Below are 20,653 nucleotides of genomic sequence, written 5' to 3'. Positions count from 1 at the left end.
TGATTGAAATCATCGTCCTACCTCCCAACAAGAAATTCTTCTGTTTATGTCGCTGTGGCGTGATTGGACTGTGTCCGAGTCCCAGCCTACGGTGGCCCTGAAGTGCAAAACGCTTCGACAAATCATTAACACACAATTACAAACTCAAAAACACAACATTGACTAAGCACAACTTCAAAATGAGAAAACACAACAACATTAGCTTAGTCCAGCTACCAATTAAGAAGTAACTGTGCTTGGTTTTAATGTGTTGTTTTAGATGTTGTTAAATTTGTAGTTGTGTTAACTAATTTGTGGATGTGGTTTGCGCTTCAGGGCCACCGTACTAATCATATCTCTATCGCATTCAGTGATAAACGTGTCTACAGTCGGACCTGCTGTCATTTAAAAACAATTATTCTTTAATTTCATGGCGGTTTCGCCTCAAGTTTGTTTTTCTACTTTATTTTGTAAAAGCTTTTTATTTACAAACCCATCACATTAACTTGGATCATCCGCTGTTATGCAAAATTCGCACGCTCTTATTTCACTTTAAATTGTTTTTAAGCTACTACAAATAAAGGTGATTAAGAGATTATGTTTTTTTTTTGTAAGCACTTCGCCAGGAATCCATAGCTGAAGGAAATCGCCTTTAAAATCCCTAGAAATAACTACTTGACAGTCGACCAAAATATCAATCACTTTAGAAAAAAAAAAATGAAGAAATAAAAGCTACAGGCCATCCACAGCATTTATGAGAATGACAATTTAAGGCTGCGGCCCGTGGGAGTAGCTAAGCAACCGTGAAGGAAGAATGCCTTAAGAAACCGGGAAAAATGCTTAGATTGCTTTGACAGAAGCAGAGTATGACTGGAATGGCTTTAAACTCTGAACAAGACTCTGATAGAGCTGTCATTGGAAACAAGTGGCTGTGTAAGGCAACAAGCACCAACTCATGTCTAACTGCTGCCGTTCAAGGATTTGGGGGAGGAAAAACTCTCACTGGCTTTCCCTTCTGGTTGGCGTCACACTGATTGTTTCACTGTCCTGCTCGACCCTCAAAGCTTTATTACTGCAGTTTTAGGCAAACAGTGGAAAACTGAGCTAGAAAAATCAGAGCAAACTAAATCTGCCATTAGGTTTAGAAACAGTTGTAGTGAACTTGCGTAAAGCTTAAGCAATGCATTTTTTTAATGTTTCTGCACTGTTTCGTAGTATAATAGATGGAGGTTCATGTCAGACTGTATCTGTTACGCATATTTATAATAAAAACACAAACAGGACCAATCAAATAGTACAGTGCAACCTTTTACTGTATCATATGGTATTTCTGCTGTTATTTATGCGCTGCATTGATATACAGTAACATCAGAAAGACAACGTATGTTGTCTTTTTACTGTTCAATACACATGCACATTATGTACATAAAAAAAAAGTCACTCGCACATTCCTTGGAGTACGCCATTTCTATTTCTGACAGCTGCACAGTATTTTTGTTACAATCACTTACAGTATATTATTGTTGTTATTGTTAATTATGTTTAGTTTTTAATAATTTTTAAAAATCTTTTGTATGAACCTACTGAATTTGCTCAGTATGGGACAATGAAGAATATTACTAATCTATTCTATTCTATTCTACTCTATTCAGTCACCTGTCAATTGTATCGACTCTTTCTTTTCTATTTCTTGCAGCAAATTCATTCAGATTCAGCTCCACCGTTATCTACAGTATTGTGAATCAAACACTCCAGCAGTCACAATAACAGGAAGTGTTTTGTAAGCTGTCAAATCCTGAAATGTGATCCCTGCACAGATGTATGAGAGAACAAGGCGTTGCTGGTGAAAACAGTGTCATGTTACTGATAAAGGGATGATTAATCGACAAGGTTTTCTTTTGTGTGGACCAGTCTGCATAATGTAAAAATTATGTAAAACAGTTGATGTGGAAGAGGTCCTCAATTTAAAGAGGTTAGGAGCCACTGCTTTAATGCATACAGTAATGTACTTCTCATCACGTAGCAGGTACTGAAACATGAAGTCGAGTCCCATTCGGGTCAGAATTTGCATGGTGACATGCAAAGTGGGCAAGGCAGACATTTCCTTTCCTTGGGGACTCACAATATACCAGGTCTTTCGCTATACGACTTGGGTTCATGTTTATTTTTCATCATGCTAATTAGTTTGAAATGCTCTGAATATAAGACATATTAAGTCACATTATATTGGCATTTGATGCGGTCAACAGAGGCTTGGCGTGGCTAAACAAACCAGGATATTGACTCAGTTGCCAACAGTTTTTGAACACCAGACTTTCTTTGTCGTAAATACTGCAGATTTTAAACTTGATCTGTTTTGACCAAAGTAGGAGGAATGCTGTTTACTGTTTGAGAAATATGAAGACTGTATCTATTTGATATATCTAACCATATTAGTTTAGGAATTTCTTCATTTTTATAAGTTTAACCAAAGACAAATATCGGAAAATGTGAGTTTGACAGTGTAATTAAATAGTGTCACATTCGAAGTCCATAAAAGTCCTATGAGACATGATGTGGTTGCTAACTTTTGTTTTATCTGACACATTTATTTGCATAATTGGAGGAAAAAAAACGAAAAGATTTCATTTGAACTCAAACATGTTGCATGTAATACTACAGGCAGTGGGTTATTCTTTGCGACCATCTTTGATAAGCTCCATGATCTTGTCTTGTATTTGCAAAAGACCTTTTTGTGTGTTTTTATCTAGAATGTTTACAGGGGGGGGGGAAAACTATTATTGTGGGTTTCAATAAAATCTTCCATCTCTAGTTTATTATTGAGAATATAAGATTTTTTTTAAAAAAGCACAAAGAGTGTATTTTATTTATTTATTTAGTTTTAAAAAGGCATCTTTTGTGGCTGCCAAAGGCTTGCCGATTTTGGTCCTCGTTGGGAAAAGTGTGGACGCCACTGATTTAAGCTGATGGAAGAAAAAAAAAACACACACACCAGGAAAATCAAGTCTTAGACTTTCTTGTCTTTTTTTTTTTGCTTTCAGATTCGATTTTGGAGAATGTTCTAGTTTATGGCTGCTGCATCCTACCTCTCCTCTCAACACTTGCTGCACATATACGGAACAAGGAAGTTGTACACCTGCTGCTTTCGTCCGTTCATTCAGCTTCCAACCTTTAGCACATTTCCTCCGAGAGGACAGGTGAGGTAAGAGCTTATCGCTTTCTAATAAAAACCGAAGTTTGTTGTCGGAGGAGCCCCGCTGTGTCGGTGGCGATAAAACCAGAGAACAGCGTGTTGTTTAAACCACCCATTCCTTCAATCACTAACTAACTAACTAACTGCTCTCTGCGGTTACGTTTCTTCCCCTCTAAGAGTTTGTTTTCGAGGTTCATAATGGCAAACGAAGAGGAAGGAGTTCCCACAGAGAAGCAGCAGAGCCCGCTCAGCTCCTCCTCCAGCGGACCAGAGGACTCTCCGGAGGCCGCTGGCCGGGCTGAGGTCGCCGGGGAGCAGAAGACGGATCCCGGGGCGGCTCGCTCCCAGCTCGGTAACCTCCCCGCGGATTCCTGCCTGCAGCACTTCAAAATGAGGAAGTTCTTTGTGTTGAGGGTAAATGGCTCCATTTCCACCTTACAATGCCTTACTTTATATATATATATATATATATATATATATATATATATATATATATATATATATATATATATTTATTTACATTTGATTTACTACTCATGTTATTGTGGGACATGATTTTGTGGCGTCAGGCATATTTTAAGAAATTTCTTCGATTTAGTTTTGCTTTATGGACGTATTTGTGGACGTAAATGGTTTAAAACCACCTTTCGTTGTCTCATACACGTTTATTAATGACTAAAATATCTGAAATGCAGCATAAGATTGAGCTGATCAGCCAGGTGGACTAAACTAAATATACACGAGTCAGTCAATCAGAACAAAGGGGCTCAAATTCAGCTTTCATAAGGTTCTGAAGTACTCTCTTCTCTATTCTAGGAATATACATTTTTTTGAAGTATTATTAAATCTAAAGTAAGTTTAACTGCAGCAACAATGGAACATTGATAAATATAAAATGAACAATAACACAAAAAAAACTTTTAACTTATTAAAATCCAATAGGTAGAATATTTTTCAAATATAATTCTGAGAGTTCATTCTTATCTAAAATAATCTAAATATTACTTTAAATGATATGTTAAATGTACTTGAGTGTTCCTCAGTGCAAATCCTTAGCTAAAGGCTTATACAATGAATGCACTGTCGGCAGTCTTTGGGCCAGACTTGAGTGTGTTTTGTTGGGGTTTTATTTTATAGACCAACACAGAACCTGGTCAGATTTGATGTAAAGATGGATAATACCCTTAAAACAGAGCAATTCTGGAGGAAGACTTGTTGACGGCTGCAAATTATTTGACAGCAATGTGGAGGGTCACCTTTCCCTGGTGTTGAGATGGAAGATGTTGCCTGGTGATGGTGGCCTGCAAATCTAGTGATGTAGTTTGATTTAAAGTTTATTCTGCAGCCATGCTTGATCAGAGTATCCAGCAGGGCACTTAACACACATCCTTGTGGGATACCAGTTTGGGATGAGGGTTTGTTTTTTTTCTGCCATATCAAGATAGATGTATTTCGCTAAAGTGCAGTGGAAACACTTTTTTTTGTATTATATGTGATCAATAGCTGGATGGTACCACTAACGCAAACCAGGAAGGAGACAACAGGAAGTGGTAAGAGGATAGTATTTTAGTTTTTTAAAAATTTTTTCAGACAATGTGCAGCTGGCTCCACCAGAGCTCTCACAACATCGTACTGTTCATAAAAAGTTGTGTCTTTCCAACATGTGGAATCCATAGCTCTTCTGTGAAATCGCCGACTACAGTTTTCCAAAAATGTCTCATACTTAGCGACTCACAAGCATAAGAGGCATGTCAATCCGACACATGAATAAAACGCCAACATCTCCTCTGATTGGCTGATAGATGATGATGGAAAGCGCCATGAGTGAATTATAAATATATCTCATGTAGCTGTTTACATCCGTCGCCGCCATGATTTCGAATGATTCATCTTGTGTGATTCTTAGTCATGTGTGATTTTAATTTCATTTCTTATTTCATAGAAACACTGAAAACTGTGTTTCTTCAACATCAGCAGAATATTGACAGAGATTGTCAACAAATGCAGCTGCTGTTACTGCTGTATAAAACACCTGCAATAAATAAACAAACAATCCTCAGCCTGGTGGAGTCGCAAGTAAAGCCTGGTGGCCCGCCAGGCTTGTAATGCACCCTGCCGAATTGTCTGTGAAGAACACCTGCCGTATCAGATTAATCAAACATGCCCGTTTAGATAGAAGTACTTTGGGAAGAGTTAATGCTCTCTGTTGAGTAAAGATGACCTCCTCCCCGTCCTCTCGTTTTCATGATTAGTGTGCAGCCAAGGGCCATCAGTCAGAGATGGTAATCTTCAAGGCTGCATAGACGGATTTGTGACCCTGAGTTGAGAATGCTCTTTCAGTGAAACTGATACGACTCTCTAAATCCTCCTGGATCTGTCCTTGTCATTAAACAATTCCGTCTCTAACGCACACGCACGCTTCTGAGTCCGTTTCATCCACGTTCTCTTTTTCTTTTTTGCCAGCGCACTGAAACTTCCATCTCAGAAGCCGTTTGATGCAGGCCTGTTGTGTTGGGTTAGCACTGGGAAAGCATCCCGGGCTGCCAGGCCGACTCTGCAGTCAGCCCCAGCCAAAGATTACAGTAAGACTGTCAGGAGTCCTCAGTGTGAACTCCTAATCGTTTTAAGTTCTCCAGCTTGGAGTTGAAATAATGAAACAAAGTGAAAGGATAGAAAAAGAAAAAGCCCGTGGCTGACAGTTTGGAGGGTAGAGTGCAGAATTGCGTACCGGAGCCTTCCAGAGCATCTTCAGATGTCTGTGTTACTCAGATTTTGGTCATGTTCAGCTTCCCCACCCCCTTTTTTTTTTTACAGTCGTTCTCAAACACCTACACTTCACATCTATGTGTACCGTGGTTCTACCCCCCCTCCCCCCCACACACACACAGCACCTCCCTTGTTGTTCTGTTTGTTGTCTTCGACGCAGAGCCGCGCTGACATTTCCCTCAGTCCCCCCGCCGCACATCAGCCTCAAAGATAACCCTTAAAGCCTCGCTCTGCCACGGCGGAACATTAGAAAGTGACACCCAGGCTTGTTTTCTTGTCTCCTCAGCCCGGCACTCTCAATCAGGCCGTCAAAGACGTCGAAGCTCTGGTGAACAAGGAGGAAGATGGCAGCATTCACGGCACCTGGCTGATGGCAGAGTGAGTTCACGAGGCGGGGTGGGTGTGTGTGTGTGCGTGTGTGTGTGCGTCCTGTCAGCATGTGGGGAATGTGATGTAACTTGTGATGTGATTGTAGATGAATAGGGACATGATCATCCTGATCGTCTCTAAAATCTGAAGAATACGTTTATTTCAATGTGCTTTTTACTGCGACACAAAGTGTCCATGAATAAATGCTACAATCAATCCTTCAAAGGATCTGATTTATGAATGGGCGGAATTATGTATATTTCATGCTCGTCTGACCTTTTACTGTATTTAAATGATTGCAATTATGATGTGATGCTGTGAATAATTCAACATGGTGTATTTCTGGATCAGGAGGGAATATTTAGCCGTTTTGGTTTTACTTTTGTTTTCAAGTCAATAACTAAGAATGTCTATCATCGATAAAGTTGTGAACTAGGGCTGGGAGATAAATTGATCTAATCCATTAATCACATTTTTATTTATAAAAATTCTTTTTGTTTTTTTCCCCACACCTATGCACTACTTGGGTTTCAGTCATTCTTAGTACGCCCAGAGCCGCCATCTTGTTTTAAACACAAGATGTTTAACATTGGATCCAGGTCAACGGGCAGAAGGTGCGATCGAAATAAACGCTAAGTTTTTGAAAATATTTCCTGCCATTTGTGATTTCTTTTTAAGAAGAGAAAGGGAGAGTGAAAAAAAAAAATTGATTAAAATTGAAGATTTTATTTTTAAGCCAGATCACCCAGCCCTGGTGCAAACATCACAGATGGTATAGATGGTATAAGTAGTTGGCACGCCTGGTACTGATGTGTTAAAAAACGAAATAAATAAAGTAAATTCAAGCAAAATCTTACACTGAAAAATTGAGAAAATCCTGAAAGATATATTGGTGCTACATTTACTGCTTTCTTACCAATATAAAATTTAGGCTATCTCTAAGTTTTGGCAGTGAGATTATGTGCGAGATGTATTTCTAAACATAGTTAACAACAATTTGTCCAAGTTCAGGTTGAAAGCCCTAACATGTTGGGATATTGAAAATGAAAAAAGGAATTAAACAAGTGCACAACAAGGTTAATGTCAAAAAACGAATGCAAATGAATAAACAGAGAAACTTGGAAGTTTGGATCCAATTAGGGTGAAAATCAGAAAAAGAAATTCTGCATTAGAGTGGTACAACCTGAATTTATTTCATCTCTGGTAATCGTTAAAAGACATTTAGCATCGATAAATGCACTTAGTTCAGCGCAAATTCACAACATGAAGTCTTAAGTGTATTAAATAGTAAAAAAAACAAACACTTACAGCTACAATAGAATAGTTTAAATGAAGCATGTCTGTGTGTTAGAATGGCCCAGTCAAAGTCCAGACATGCATCTAATTGAGAATCTGTGTCAAGGCTTAAGATTACTGATCACAGACACTCTGACATGTTTTCCAAAGCATGATGGGAAAAGTTTAATCTCTACTTGTGCAAAGATGGTAGGTAAATCCACACCAACCTTTTGTTTGGTTCTTGTAAAATCTTACAGAAACCATGTCTCTTCTCTTTCACTTCACCGTTACGCTCTACCTCATAAAATCTGATTTGAAATTCAGTTTTGTAAAGTAAAAAAAAAAAAAAAGTGAAAACAGCTCCAGGGGTGTGAATCCTTTTGTGAAATACTGTAAATTTCTGTCTTGTCCAAGGAGTAAAAATACTCTTCCCCGATGGTTCTCCAAATAGTGGAGAAAAAACAAAACAAAGAAACTGCAGGTTGCTGCGTAGAAGTTTTTCCTCCTCACCTCCCGCTCTCTTCTTCTCGACTGCTGCTGCACCGTTCTGTCCGCCCACACGCTGTTCCTGAATTTCCGCAACTCCACAATGCTCACACCTAGTCGAGGTTAAGTCATTTGATTATTGGAGTCAAACCTCTTCGCCCACACCTATCCCATGATGCCTCGGCTGTGCAGTGAACTGTCTTCTTTGGCCCCTGGCTGCCAGCTTCAATCATGAGTGGTTCACTGGGAGAGGGCCACGCACGCTCGGCTCAGCGGGCCGTAAGAAAGAGAGCCACTCTGAGAGAGGAGCCATGCCACCATGAATTAGCACGGCTCTAAGGAAGTGTGTGTGTGCGTGTGTGTGTGGATGTTTAAGAGAAGAAGATGGGGGGATGATGGGGGAACAAAAAAACTAGACTTTTTAGTAATTTTAATTACGCCAGGAGATTTTCTGGGAACTGATGTGCTTCTGCTAAACTGACGGTACCTTCTCTTTTTTTTTAGTCAGTGAAATTTTCAGGGATTTTGAAAAGCCAGCATGCATATTGTATGATGTTTGCCAAGGGCACTTTTAGAAATTGTGAAAGTTTTACAGTACATAATTGAAGAGATTTGCAAAACATGTTTTTGTGTTTGAGAACTCAAAGTAACCTCTTGGTGATTTATTTTTCTCTTTTACATCTGAACCGATGGACTAAAATTGCATTTTGACAAGCGATTAGTAACCAGTTTTGAATGTTCTTATGCTTTTTACAGTCACAATGTTGTAGAGCTACCTTTCTTTCTTCCATGACCTAAAAAATGTCACATGGTTCAAACCAAGACATCTTGATCATACGGTGAGATTTAGGTTTTTAGGCTTTATTTATCAGGATTTTACATTATTCATAAATCTACTCTCTTATCAGGTTAAATAAGTGAAGTACACTTCTGATTCCACATGCAAAAATACTGTTAAAGATAAATAAACCAAAGCATTAAAACATATATGTAGGCATATCAAAAACAATTTTGTCATGGGTCAAGCTTCATAAAAATAGCACCAACTCCCCTGCCATGTCAGCCACTTCAAACAATTAGCCTATTGAAGTGAGTGACTCTTCATCGGCGCAGACAGAGAGTCTGCATAGTTTAGCATGAGATCACATAACACTATTGAATCATTCCTACAACATTTGAGTAGCACTGATGTAAATGTCTAGTCAGTGGAGCATGTGTGTGAGCTGTGGTTGATGTCAAAGAGTCTAAAGGAAACGTTCAAAGTTTAGCCTGCAGATACCTAGAGTCACCTAGTTTATGTTTAAGGATAATTATTTGTGATGACTTTTGTGCAATCAGTCTATCAATGACATCAGGTAAAGGATTTCTGTCTTAAAGATCTTTTTTTTTCTTTCTATTTATAAAGAAAAGGTTTGGGCAGTAAACCTGCTCAGGAACAAAACTATTTGAATACTTTATTTACAGAAAATGTCGGTGACAATAACGGTAAGCTTCGTTATGCAATAAGACAGGAAAGACATGAGCTGAAAGGCAGAATGTCGGGTCACTTTCTTTAAAAAACATTCTTACAAAATGTAAAACAGATTGAAAGGAGTATTGTAAACTTCTTCTTTTTTTCTGGTTGTACTCAAACATTTTGCGTACTTTTAAATAGTATTGGAAATAGAATTAGTACATTATTAAATCACTGGTTGAGAAAGTGTCATTATTAATCTGAAGAGCACTGCAATTCTTGCATTTATTTTCAAAATTGCCATAAACTAAACACTAAATTGCCCTGCGACAGACTGGCGACCTGTCCAGGGTGTACCCCGCCTCCCGCCTGGAACGTAGCTGGAGATTGGCACCGGCAACCCTCCCGACCCCATTAGGGACAAGGGTGAACAGAAAATGGATGGATGGATGGATGGATAAACACTAAATACCCATAATTAGTTAGCAATGTCTTATTATGTACTTCAACTTGTGTTTGAAGTTTGTATAGTAGCAAATATTACGTTAGAAACAACATTTTTTATTTGAAAAATCATTTTGTTTATTAAATATTACAGAAAAAAGTGATATTTTTTTAATTGCTATCACCCAGGAGGATGTCTACATCTAGATATGAGAATTTAAGTTTTTCAATTCTATTTCAGTAATTCTTAAATTTGTAAATCTACTCATAAAAAAAAAAAAATCTTGTTTTTGGTTGATGCTATAATTTTTATTGTCAAAAAATCATTCATTAACGACACATTTTTGAGACATGCTGGACGAAACTCTAAATTGACAAAGTTATAGTTCAGTTGCAACTTTTCAATTAAGTCGATAAATGTTTTTTTTTTTTTTTTTTTACAGTTGATGTAGATGCTGAGTTTGAGTCAGAATCATTTTGAAAATGAACCAACGTGGTAAATTAAAACAGAAACTTTCTGAAGTAAGTGGTCTTGCCAGCTTATTTACATCTGTTTGAGTCTTTCTCATTGTCTTTGGTTTTATAAGCTGTTATTCTCAAAAAAAATAAAAAAATAAAAAGCAGATCTCTGTTGTTAATTTTTCAGCTTTGGCTATTAAGAATCAAACTTAGTGTAAAACTGAAAAGAAACTCGAGGAGATTACATTTGCAGTCAAACTTTCACAGAATTGTGAGGTTGGTCTGATAAAATTCTGATTTTATTTGATCATGCTTACCTCTAGATTTAAGATTCAGCTCAATGAATTTTGAGTATTAATAAAATTAGAGGTTATAGCAATGTTTGGTGGGTAACTTTTAATTCATATTTCACAAGTTGTTTTTAGTGTGTTTATGGGTTTATTTCATTATATCGTGTAGAGTAATTCGGTCCATATTTTGCGGTTTTTGTCTACTTCTAAAGTGATCCTACTTCAGAAAAACGGACTGTTTCAGAAATTTGAAACCTCTTAAAAGAATCTAATTTTTTTTCTGTGTTGGATCAGTCTGATAAAATACTGCCCAAACAAAAACAGCAAAGTGTTTCTTTAGTTCTGTCCAGACAGGACTCTGATGGAGATGACTCCTTTTAGCATCGTTAGCGGCTAATAATCAGCCGGTCGCACTGGTTTTTATTTTGTCTCCGAAAGGACAAAATGCTGCAACACAAATGATTCAAAATGCTTATAAGACAACAAGCGACAGCCACAACGTTGAGAACTATTGTGACACGTAGTCCTGTCACCATAACAAATTTTGCTGGACGATAAATTGTCCCAGTAATTATTGCGATAAACGATAATGTTGTTCTTTTGAGACCATTTTTAAGTAATATATTGATAACATGGAATAATAATGCAAGTTCGCCCTCTCAAAGACTGATGAACTTTCATTTTGTAAAGAAAACTTAACACTGCAACTGGAAAATATTGTAAATATCAAAAATAAAACACAAGATTTTGAGATTTTTTTACTTTATAATGTCATTAATTGATTAATTGCTTATTGTGACAGGTTTAGCGACATATTGATATCATGAGCTCTTGCTTTATCCTCAATAGCCACCAAGCTGCTACGACTTTATCTCTACAAGAAGCCTACAGTTTGCCCTACACGTCTTGCCCTTTCCCTTCCTCTCGTACTGATAATGTCTCACTGTGTGGCCGTTTCAGAGTCGATCACTGGAACAACGAGAAGGAGCGCCTTGTTGTCATCACCGACAACACGCTTCTGATCTTCAAGTACGACTTCGTCCTGCTCTGCTGCGAGCAGATCCAGAAGATCCAGCTCAACTACATAGACCGCATCGCTCACGGTTCCTTCAGCTTCCCAAAGCGCTCGCTGCTCAAGTAAGTCCCTCCACTTCTCCAGCAGCATAATTCAATCATACAGTGCTGTGAAAAGGTATTTTTTTCCCCCCTACAGGCTTTTTTTTGTTTTGTTGCACTGACATGTTTCAAATCTTATCAGTTTTAGTATCAAAGACAACCGGAGTAAATGGACAAATCTGTTTTCAAATGATGTCTTTGTTTAGTAAGGGGGGGGAAAGCAATCCAAAGCAACTTGGCCCTGTGTGAAAAAGACATTTCACTCTAATCCCAGCGCCAGCTTCAACATAGAGGTTATAGTAAATGGAAATGAATCTTTTAAATTGCTCTTCTCTGTAAAATTGGTTTAATTCAGCTAGGCCTGTTGCAATAATCAATAAATCAATTAATGACATGATTAATGAAAACAAGCTCAATAATTTCCATTTGCATGATTTATTGTTTTTCTCTTTTCTCTCTTTCTACCAAAAACTGGATGACAAAAGTCTCCAGTTTTGGTCTCAACTATCCCTTTCTTTTTTAAGGACAGTTTTGTTTACAGAGACTTCTTAACACATTTTATTTATTGGTTCTGTTTTGTTGATTTATTTTGGATATTTAAAATGTCTTTTAGTTCCAATGTTAAGTGTTGATTGGAATTGAAAGCTTATTTATCTTTGACCATGCGTTCTTTTGTTGTTTGAGCTTCAGGCTACAAACTGATTGCAGGTTTGGGTTTTCTCCTAGAGAGCAGAATTCATGGCGAGTCTCATCAAGTCGTTCACGTCCTGGAAAAGCAAAGCAGGTCAAATCAAAGACTTGATGCAACCGACTAGAAAATTGTTACTTGTTGGCATAATGAAGGGCTTCATTGTTTAACTAGAATCAAACTGGTGTGAGTTGACAATTGTGAATTGATGCTAAATAAGTAAACTGAAACTAAATTATTGAAGACCGTCATGCTCCACCAGGCTGGATCTTCTTTTCCTGGAATGCTGTTGCTTTCTGAAGGGCCCACGTTTGTCCTGTCGGTGCCCAAAGTCCTTGGGTTAATCAACAAATTTCTTTTTTTTTTTTTTTTTTTGGCAAAATGTGAGATGAATCTTTGTTAATTTTGGTCAGCAGTGATTTTCAGCTTGAAGCTCTCCTGCAGATGTACTTTTTTGTGTGATTTTGTCTAACCTTGGAATATTGATCGGTTTTTAGAAGTCGAAGTGCAGGTTGCTGGTTGACGTTGCTACTTAAATTTCCCTTTTTTCAGGGAGATAGTTGGCAATTTAGAAGCCTTAAAAACCCTCAGCTTGGAGGATTACAAATATTAGCCCTAATTATATGAGCTCTGCGCTCTAATTAGTTTCACAAAAGCTAAAATTCCCTGTGAGAAAATGTCCTTGTTCCTCGTGATTAACCGGTGTTCTTTGCAGCAAAAGCATGCTTGCTCGATTTTTTTTTGACCTACTTATTCCAGTTTTTCATTTTTAATATATTTCTTTAATCTTGTATCAGACAGAGTCCATTTAAAATAAATATCTAAGGATGTAATGAAAAGTGTAACAGGGCGCAGGGAGCTCACGGGGACAATGGGGAACAGGAACTCGCTTCGCAGGAGGATGAAAAACGGGCGAGTTGTGCCTTTTTCTCGGGTGAGGCGCATCGCTGTCATTCGGAGCTGTCACTTAGCTGATTAGTGGCAAAATTAATGTCCTCCTTTCATGTAAACCTTTTAAAGACGGGCCCGGGGGACACCGAACCAACTAAAACTAATTTGATGAATAAAACGTAATGTGCCGCGACGAGCTTAGAGAGCGCGGCCTTTTATTGGAGGGTTTATCTCGGCACGCTGCACTGAATTATACATAAAACGCCTGCGAAAGCCAACCGGGAGTCCGGCTGTAAAGACACAGTTTTCAAATAGCAAAGACTTGAGCCTCAAACATTCCCTCTGTCTGTTTTCTCTTTTAGCTCCTTTTCCTTCTCAGATTTCTTCCTCTGTCCCACAGGAAGTGTGTCCTTTTCTTGTCTTGGTTGTGGATCTGCAATCGTGTTCATGTATATATGAAAAGCAAAGTCTTGCTGCTGCTTGAACCTTCCACAGAACTTTTTGTTTCATGAGAACAGATGTTAGGCTCAGGAAATAATCTGTTAAAGTGGATATTTCATGCTTTTAAATCCTACCTTTTCGCATGTGAATCATTTACTTATGGTCTATATAAAGTAGAATGCTTTGGCCTGAATTTCTCATTACTGTATCTCCACAAACTCCTAGTTTACCTCGTTCTGAAACGCTCTTTTGGGCAACTCGTTTTGCTGTACTGTACTGTTTTTTTTTTTGTTGTTTTTTTTTTTTTTTTATGAATTAGACATTTCATGCGTTCCACTCCACCCTGTTAGACCATTTTTGTAGTTTGAAAGCAACGGTGCAAGTATTTACCGGCAGAGAAACTTTTTATTCCAAAGTTTATTAAAGATGTCGACAGCAGAAAACTTGTCCATCCAACCTTACGTGTTGGGGGACTTTCCCCACCGATGTGGGTACATTTCTGAGAAAAATCGAATTTAACCAGACACTTCAAAGAGGCTCTGATGCCAGGGGAGGGGGTGTTGTAAGGGTTAATACACGCTAGAACCACTTGTTTACTTGCGATTTTGGCATAAGTGAACTTGGACCAAACAAAATCGCTCCAAGGAAAAAAAATTGCCAGATTCACAAAACCGATCAGCTGGAAGTCATGACCTTGTTTAGCAGATGCGGTGACGTCATAGACAAGAAAATGTTAAAGCGAATAGGGGGAAAAAACGAACAGCCTGAAAAATATAACCCAATAAGAATATAAAGATGCAGCACTGGGAGAAAATATTACATGTGTTTTCACTCAAAATACACACCAAAAAAAATATTAAGGCCTTAAAAAGTTACTTTTGCATATGCTCCCTTTAGCACTGCAATACATGGAGTAGGAATAAAATTTTAACTTCTAAAAAAAAAAAAGTGTTTATTTGGTTCTGACAGGGTAATGTGAGTCTTTGGTAGAGAAATGTTGTAAATAACGTTACTTGGACTGATCTGCTGAAAGCATCTGGGCCATGCAGGTGCCATCATAGTTATTCCTGAATAGAGCTTTTGATAGTGAAGGAAACTACCCAGCTCCTGTCACACTGTTCCTCTTTTCATTTTGATACGGTCAGGCTTTTAGGGGTTTTGTAGAGCTGCTATCAGTAGGCAGCATCACCATGCAAATGTGGCATGCATTCACACACCTTGAACTCCCCCTCATCCTGGCAAGCACAATCTTCACTTTATTTTATTGGGATTTTATGCGATGAACCACCAAAAGTAGTGCATACAACTGAGACCCAAAATTATTCATAATATTCAAAATGTTTCGATTTTGAATGATTTGTTTTTAATGCTGTTTAACGTTAATTTGTGATAAGAAAAAAAAAAGGCAGACGTATTTGACAAAGAATTGCCCCTTTCTTCTGATCGCTAAGGAGTTTTTTTGCATATTTCAATACATGATTTTTCTTTGGTGATGAGCTCCAGGTCTTTTAAGGGTTGGAACACCTCCATCACCCTAATCCTTCACTTCTTCCACGGATGTTTATTTTTTACTAGATCAAGTCGGGACTCTGACTTGAGCGCTCCAAAATATTAGTTTTAGTCATAATAAGCGTGTTAATGAAATTAAAAGAAAAATGAATCATTTTTTACCACTTACTTTTCATTGCAGCTGCATTTAGTCACATTTTAAAATATATTGATATTTATTGATGCTCTCATGGAAGCAACACTGGCAGAAAATGGTAACAACACCAACAATGTTGTCGGTTTTTCTGATTTTCTCACCTCAATAAGGGCCATGAAAATGCTTGTGTATTATTCTAGATCAGCGTTTCTCAATCTTTTTTGGGCCAGCGCCCCCCGGTCCATTATCCAGGTCCCTCACCGCCCCCCATCAAAGAAATTGTTGGCTACTTTTCACTGAATATTATTTTATTGTTAATATTACTATCGTTATAGTTGATGTTTTGATTTTTATGGTTGTGTCTGTATTGATCATCAAAAATAATTTCCCAGAGAACAAAAAAGCCATGTGAATAAAAATTATTTTTACAGGCGTCTACAAAAAAATGCAATGAATGGAAATCCAAGTTAAAATTTGTAGGCCTTTCAGCAGCTGATCAGAGTGGGAAAAAATATTCCTGTTCTGTGCCATTTTCTGATGTTAGTTGCTAAATCTAGCATAAAATGACCAGATGAAAACTGTACAACAATACCAGTTTAAACTTTGAACTGTTTGCAAAAGAACAGAGCTCTGCAACATTAAAATATGGATAGAATTGCAACCATATCAATCATAACTCTTCTTCTCTTCAGTGTTTCTGTCAGTTTCTAGTGGTGCAGCTCTGTGCTGCCTTCAAGAGAACGGGACATCAGAGTATAATCCATAAAATGTCACCCACATGGCATTTACAGTGAGAACCAGAGCTTAAACAAAAGTTTAGACATTTTATTAGTTATTTCTGTTGTTTTGTTCATTTATTCTAGATATTTAAAATGTCCTTAATTTAAAGTATATTGATCTTTGAGAGAGTGAACTTTTATTGTTATGCCATTACCATTATCTTACTGGAAAGTGGTTTCAAAGCAACATCACTACCGTTTATCGCAATAACTCCCACGACAATTTATCATCCAGCAAAAGTTGTGACGGGCGTAAACATTCGTGCCGTTTCGGCTCGGGAGCCTGTTCTATGATCCAACTCCGCTAAACTATAATCCAATATAAATAAAAAGCACACTTCAGATTTCTATTTGTAGAGTATTTTTCCCTGCACTTCATAATCATGTGCAGTACATTGTGCTGGTCTATCGCATCGAATCTGTGAGAAACACGCAGGTTTGTGGTTGTGATGTGGCAAAATATAATAAAAACAAAACGTTCTAAATACTTTTGCTCGGCCCTGCAGGGGATCTTTTATGAGTGTTGATAGATGACATCTAAACTGCTTGGAGATGGTTTCATACCTTTTACCAGCCTGATGCTGTAAATCCGATTCGCTCATCTCATCATTCACTCCCACACCGTTTCCATATTAGACTTTTATGAACGAGAGCCCAGAGGCATCATTGAGCTCCTCCGGCTGCCGGGTTATTCATTCACACACGTCGCTCTCTCGGGGCAACGCAACGCCAAACGCCGGGGTGGCTTTTGTAGCTGCGCTCGTGTCATCATCGTCGAGGCGTGCTGCTGACGGTCGTCTGACCACATGATGTCAGTGTGCACCCTCGGTAGAGCGGGTCAATGCAGCAGCGCCACATCGCCTTCATCACATCCCCACAGCTGCTTGCTGTCCTGATCTAATCACATCCTGCATCTGTTGCTGCGCGTCCTCTGCGTTCTCCGATACCGATGTTCACAGATCTGGCAGAGTCAAATTGTTCTCTGATCACGTTTTGGTGCAAACAGTTACCTCTGTTCATTGTTCTGTGATTTCTCCCTTAGATTTTTTTTCTCTTTTTTTTTTTTTTGAACTTTACAGCTCAATTCTTTAAAAAGAAATCACAATCCTACAATTTATTTATCTGTTTCTATATATGCCTAAAATTTCTGGAGTATTTTTTTGTTTAACGGGAAGCAATTGCTGAATAAAACTAAAGTAGTTTCCGAAGCGACTGGCCTCCATTATCTCCGGATTTCACCCTTCAGACATTTTTTTGCAACATGCTCTCCAAGTGCACAAATTAACAAAAAGGACCCAGTATTCAGAATCTGTTTAGAGATGTTTTGAGAGGCTTCTTTCCAAACCGTCTAGACAAACTAATTATGTAGAATCATCTCCTTTTTTGCTTCATTTTTATTTCTGTCTCAAAAAGCTGGGTGTGGAGCAGCGATTGCTACAGCAGAAGCCCTAAGAAATGGGTAGAATGTGCCGTTTTCTGTCGTTGAACTCTCCCTTTGACCACACCTTTTCACGCCGCTGCAGCTTAATTATTTAAACAGCAGAGGGCAGTGAGTCGGTGCTCACTATATTATAACGACATGCAAAGAAGTTTGAGAAAGACCCAGCTGTTTGCAATGCTGTTTTTCTTTTCAATTTGACATTACATTTTGTCATGACGCAGGAGACAAACTTTCTAACAGGTATGCGACCTTCAGCCACATAAACAGGAAATGAGGTAGTCATTACTTTTATTAAGTTACCTTGAACATTGCCGACCGTACACTGCAAAAACACAAAATCTTATCAAGTATTTTTGTATAAATACTTGGTGTCTAAATACAAGAGAGTATTTAGACTTTTACCAAGAGTCTAAATACTCTCTTATATTTAGAGTCTAAATATTTGCAGTATATTTGATAGTGCAAATATTAAGATATTTGCACTATTTCTACTGCAAATATCTTGAAATAAGACAAAACTAATTTACAAGAACCTTTACACCAAATATATGAGCTTGTTTTAAGTCAATAATTGCTTAATAGTGATAATTTAAAAAAATAATGGCCCCACTGGCAGGTTCTTTCACTTATAACAAGATTTTTTTTTCCATGTTATAAGTTAAATAATCTATCCGTGGAACTTGCGCTTTTTATTAGTATTCAAGAATTATCGACTTAAAACAAGCTAATGTATCTTGCTGGAAAGGTCCTTGCAAGTTAGTTTTGTTTATTTATTTTCAAAACTTTATTTATTTGGTTTTGTAAGTTTTATTTGCACTAGAAACTAGACAAAAATGCTTTGTAAGATTTAGTGGTTTTTTGCCGTGTGGTGTTGCACAAGAAACCTGCTGAGAGAAGAAAATTGTTGCAAAGCCTTGAGAAAGCACTCATCCACCGGTGTTGATAAAATTCATATATTCACCTACATTTTGCTCAGAGAACTTTGAATTTTCTCTAGTTCAGGTCATAATTATGTAAACGGCTTAAATACACTGAAATCATATAATACTTCCTGCTGAATGTTATTTGGGGTCTTGTGAGGACGAGGCAAAGGTCTATTAATCTCTTGTGTGTGTTTATGATTGTAGCTGGTAGTTTCTCCTAGCTAGCAGAAAAATTATTTTGCACACAATCCTCTGAACAGTGGGAAAGTTCGAAGAACTCGGTGGACATCGAAAAGCTTTAAGTCCCTTAAAGGGGACTTCCCCTTTAATCCCCTTCCAACGTAAAGGGGAAGTTTTAGGTAAAATTGACATTTTTAAGCTTGATTTCATCTTATGAGGTAAATTCCTCATCAAAAGCATACCTAGAGTTTTGCTTTGATTCTTTCATGCATGTTTTAGAAATGCTTTAATCTCCCATAGCAACCATTCAGCTGGGTGGACTTATTCAAGGAGCAGCTCCGCCTTCGATTTTTTTGTAACAACTGAACGTAACGTTAGTTACTTGATTGTGCTATAAAATGGCACTATATGCTTGGAAAACACACCATGTTGCCCATTTAAAGTCATCTGGAGCCATTTCTATACAACAATTTTGATTTATTGTCACAACAAATTACAAATTCCAGCTAAAGAAGAAGTTTTTCACTAGTCAATGAAAGTATCAATAAATTTGAAAATATGATTCAAGGAAGGATGCACAGTGGCTCAGTTGGTAGCACTGTTGCCTTGCTGCCAAGAAGATTCTGGGTTCAATTCCCATCCTGGGGTCTTTCTACACGGAGTTTGCATGTTCTCCCTGTGGGTTCTCTCCGGGTTCTCCGGCTTCCTCCCACAGTCCAAAAACACGACTGTCAGGTTAATTGGTCTCTCTAAATTCTCCCTAGGTGTGAGTGTGTGTGTGCATGGTTGTTTGTCCTGTCTGTGTTGCCCTGTGACAGACTGGCGACCTGTCCAGGGTGACCCCGCCTCTCGCCCGGAACGTTAGCTGGAGATGGACACCAGCACCTCCCGACCCCTGTAGGGACGAGGGTGTAAGAAAATGGGTGGATGGATTCAATGCAGTTACTGTGTGCAGTGAAGTGATACAAATCACACTTTGTCATGTGACTGGATTCCAAAAGAAATGTATTTCAAATGTCTTTCAAGAGCAGTATTTGTGTACTTCTATCTTAGTTTCTTAAGATAGAAGTGATAAACAGTTGTTGTTGTTGTCACTTTCATGATGGTACCACAAAATATTGTGATAAAACATTAGGTCCATATCTCCTACTCCCAGTCAGACCAAACATATATCAAACTATTTGCCCACAATGACAAGCAGGTTGTTCAGTAAAATCAAAACAGCTTACAAACCCTGGAATTTTATTTATTGATTGATTTCATATATTGTGATGACACTTCCTGGTTTCAATATGATGCCAAACCTGATTGCGTTCAAAGATTATGCATGTTTTTTCTCCAGGCCTGACAAACGTGGACAGACCTCTGATAGCAGATTATAGGCAGAAGTTGCAAACCTTTTAAATTGGCACAAGAATAAATGCAACAGCCTTAAAAAATTTTTATAATGATACGTCTCACGAGGAAGTATTTTGATTTGGGAGACCAGAGATGATGATGATAATGATTATGAAAGAGCCTGCAGAGAGCAATTAAGTCCCAAAGGTTACTAGTCCCAAACAACCAGATCAGCCTGTCGAAACCAACACGGGCACAAAAACAGGCTCCATATCTACAAAACTAGAAAAATCACAAAAAAAGTTGCTTTAACTGGTCATGTTAGCAGATGTGGTTCACCTACGCAACAGTCGCAGTAGAAATAGACCCTATAAAAGAAGATAAACTTAATCGCGAAACCAACCCATCGCTGTAGGCTTCCTGAAGTTTCTACTGTGTCTAACTCGTTCTTCTTCGTTTCCTATTAAAGTTAAAACGAGCCTGAATTTTTCCAA

At 38.0% G+C, this 20,653-nt stretch overlaps 1 protein-coding gene across 1 annotated transcript in view; it reads left to right on the top strand.

Annotated features, from left to right (window-relative positions):
• The first annotated feature begins 2,953 nt into the window (after positions 1–2,953).
• The window catches only part of tprg1 (tumor protein p63 regulated 1), a 33,038-nt gene continuing 15,338 nt past the window's right edge, over positions 2,954–20,653 (top strand). The window contains exons 1-4 of the mRNA XM_032572917.1: positions 2,954–3,181; positions 3,350–3,586; positions 6,225–6,316; positions 11,678–11,854. Coding sequence (XP_032428808.1) covers positions 3,371–3,586; positions 6,225–6,316; positions 11,678–11,854 — 485 coding nt within the window. The 5' untranslated portion in view covers positions 2,954–3,181; positions 3,350–3,370. The remainder of the gene's footprint in view (positions 3,182–3,349; positions 3,587–6,224; positions 6,317–11,677; positions 11,855–20,653) is intronic.

The sequence above is a fragment of the Xiphophorus hellerii genome, chromosome 9 (genome assembly GCF_003331165.1).
Source record: "Xiphophorus hellerii strain 12219 chromosome 9, Xiphophorus_hellerii-4.1, whole genome shotgun sequence".
NCBI lineage: Eukaryota > Metazoa > Chordata > Actinopteri > Cyprinodontiformes > Poeciliidae > Xiphophorus > Xiphophorus hellerii.
The sequence above is the reverse complement of the archived record's forward strand: the minus strand, read 5'-3'. Positions and strand labels throughout refer to the sequence as shown.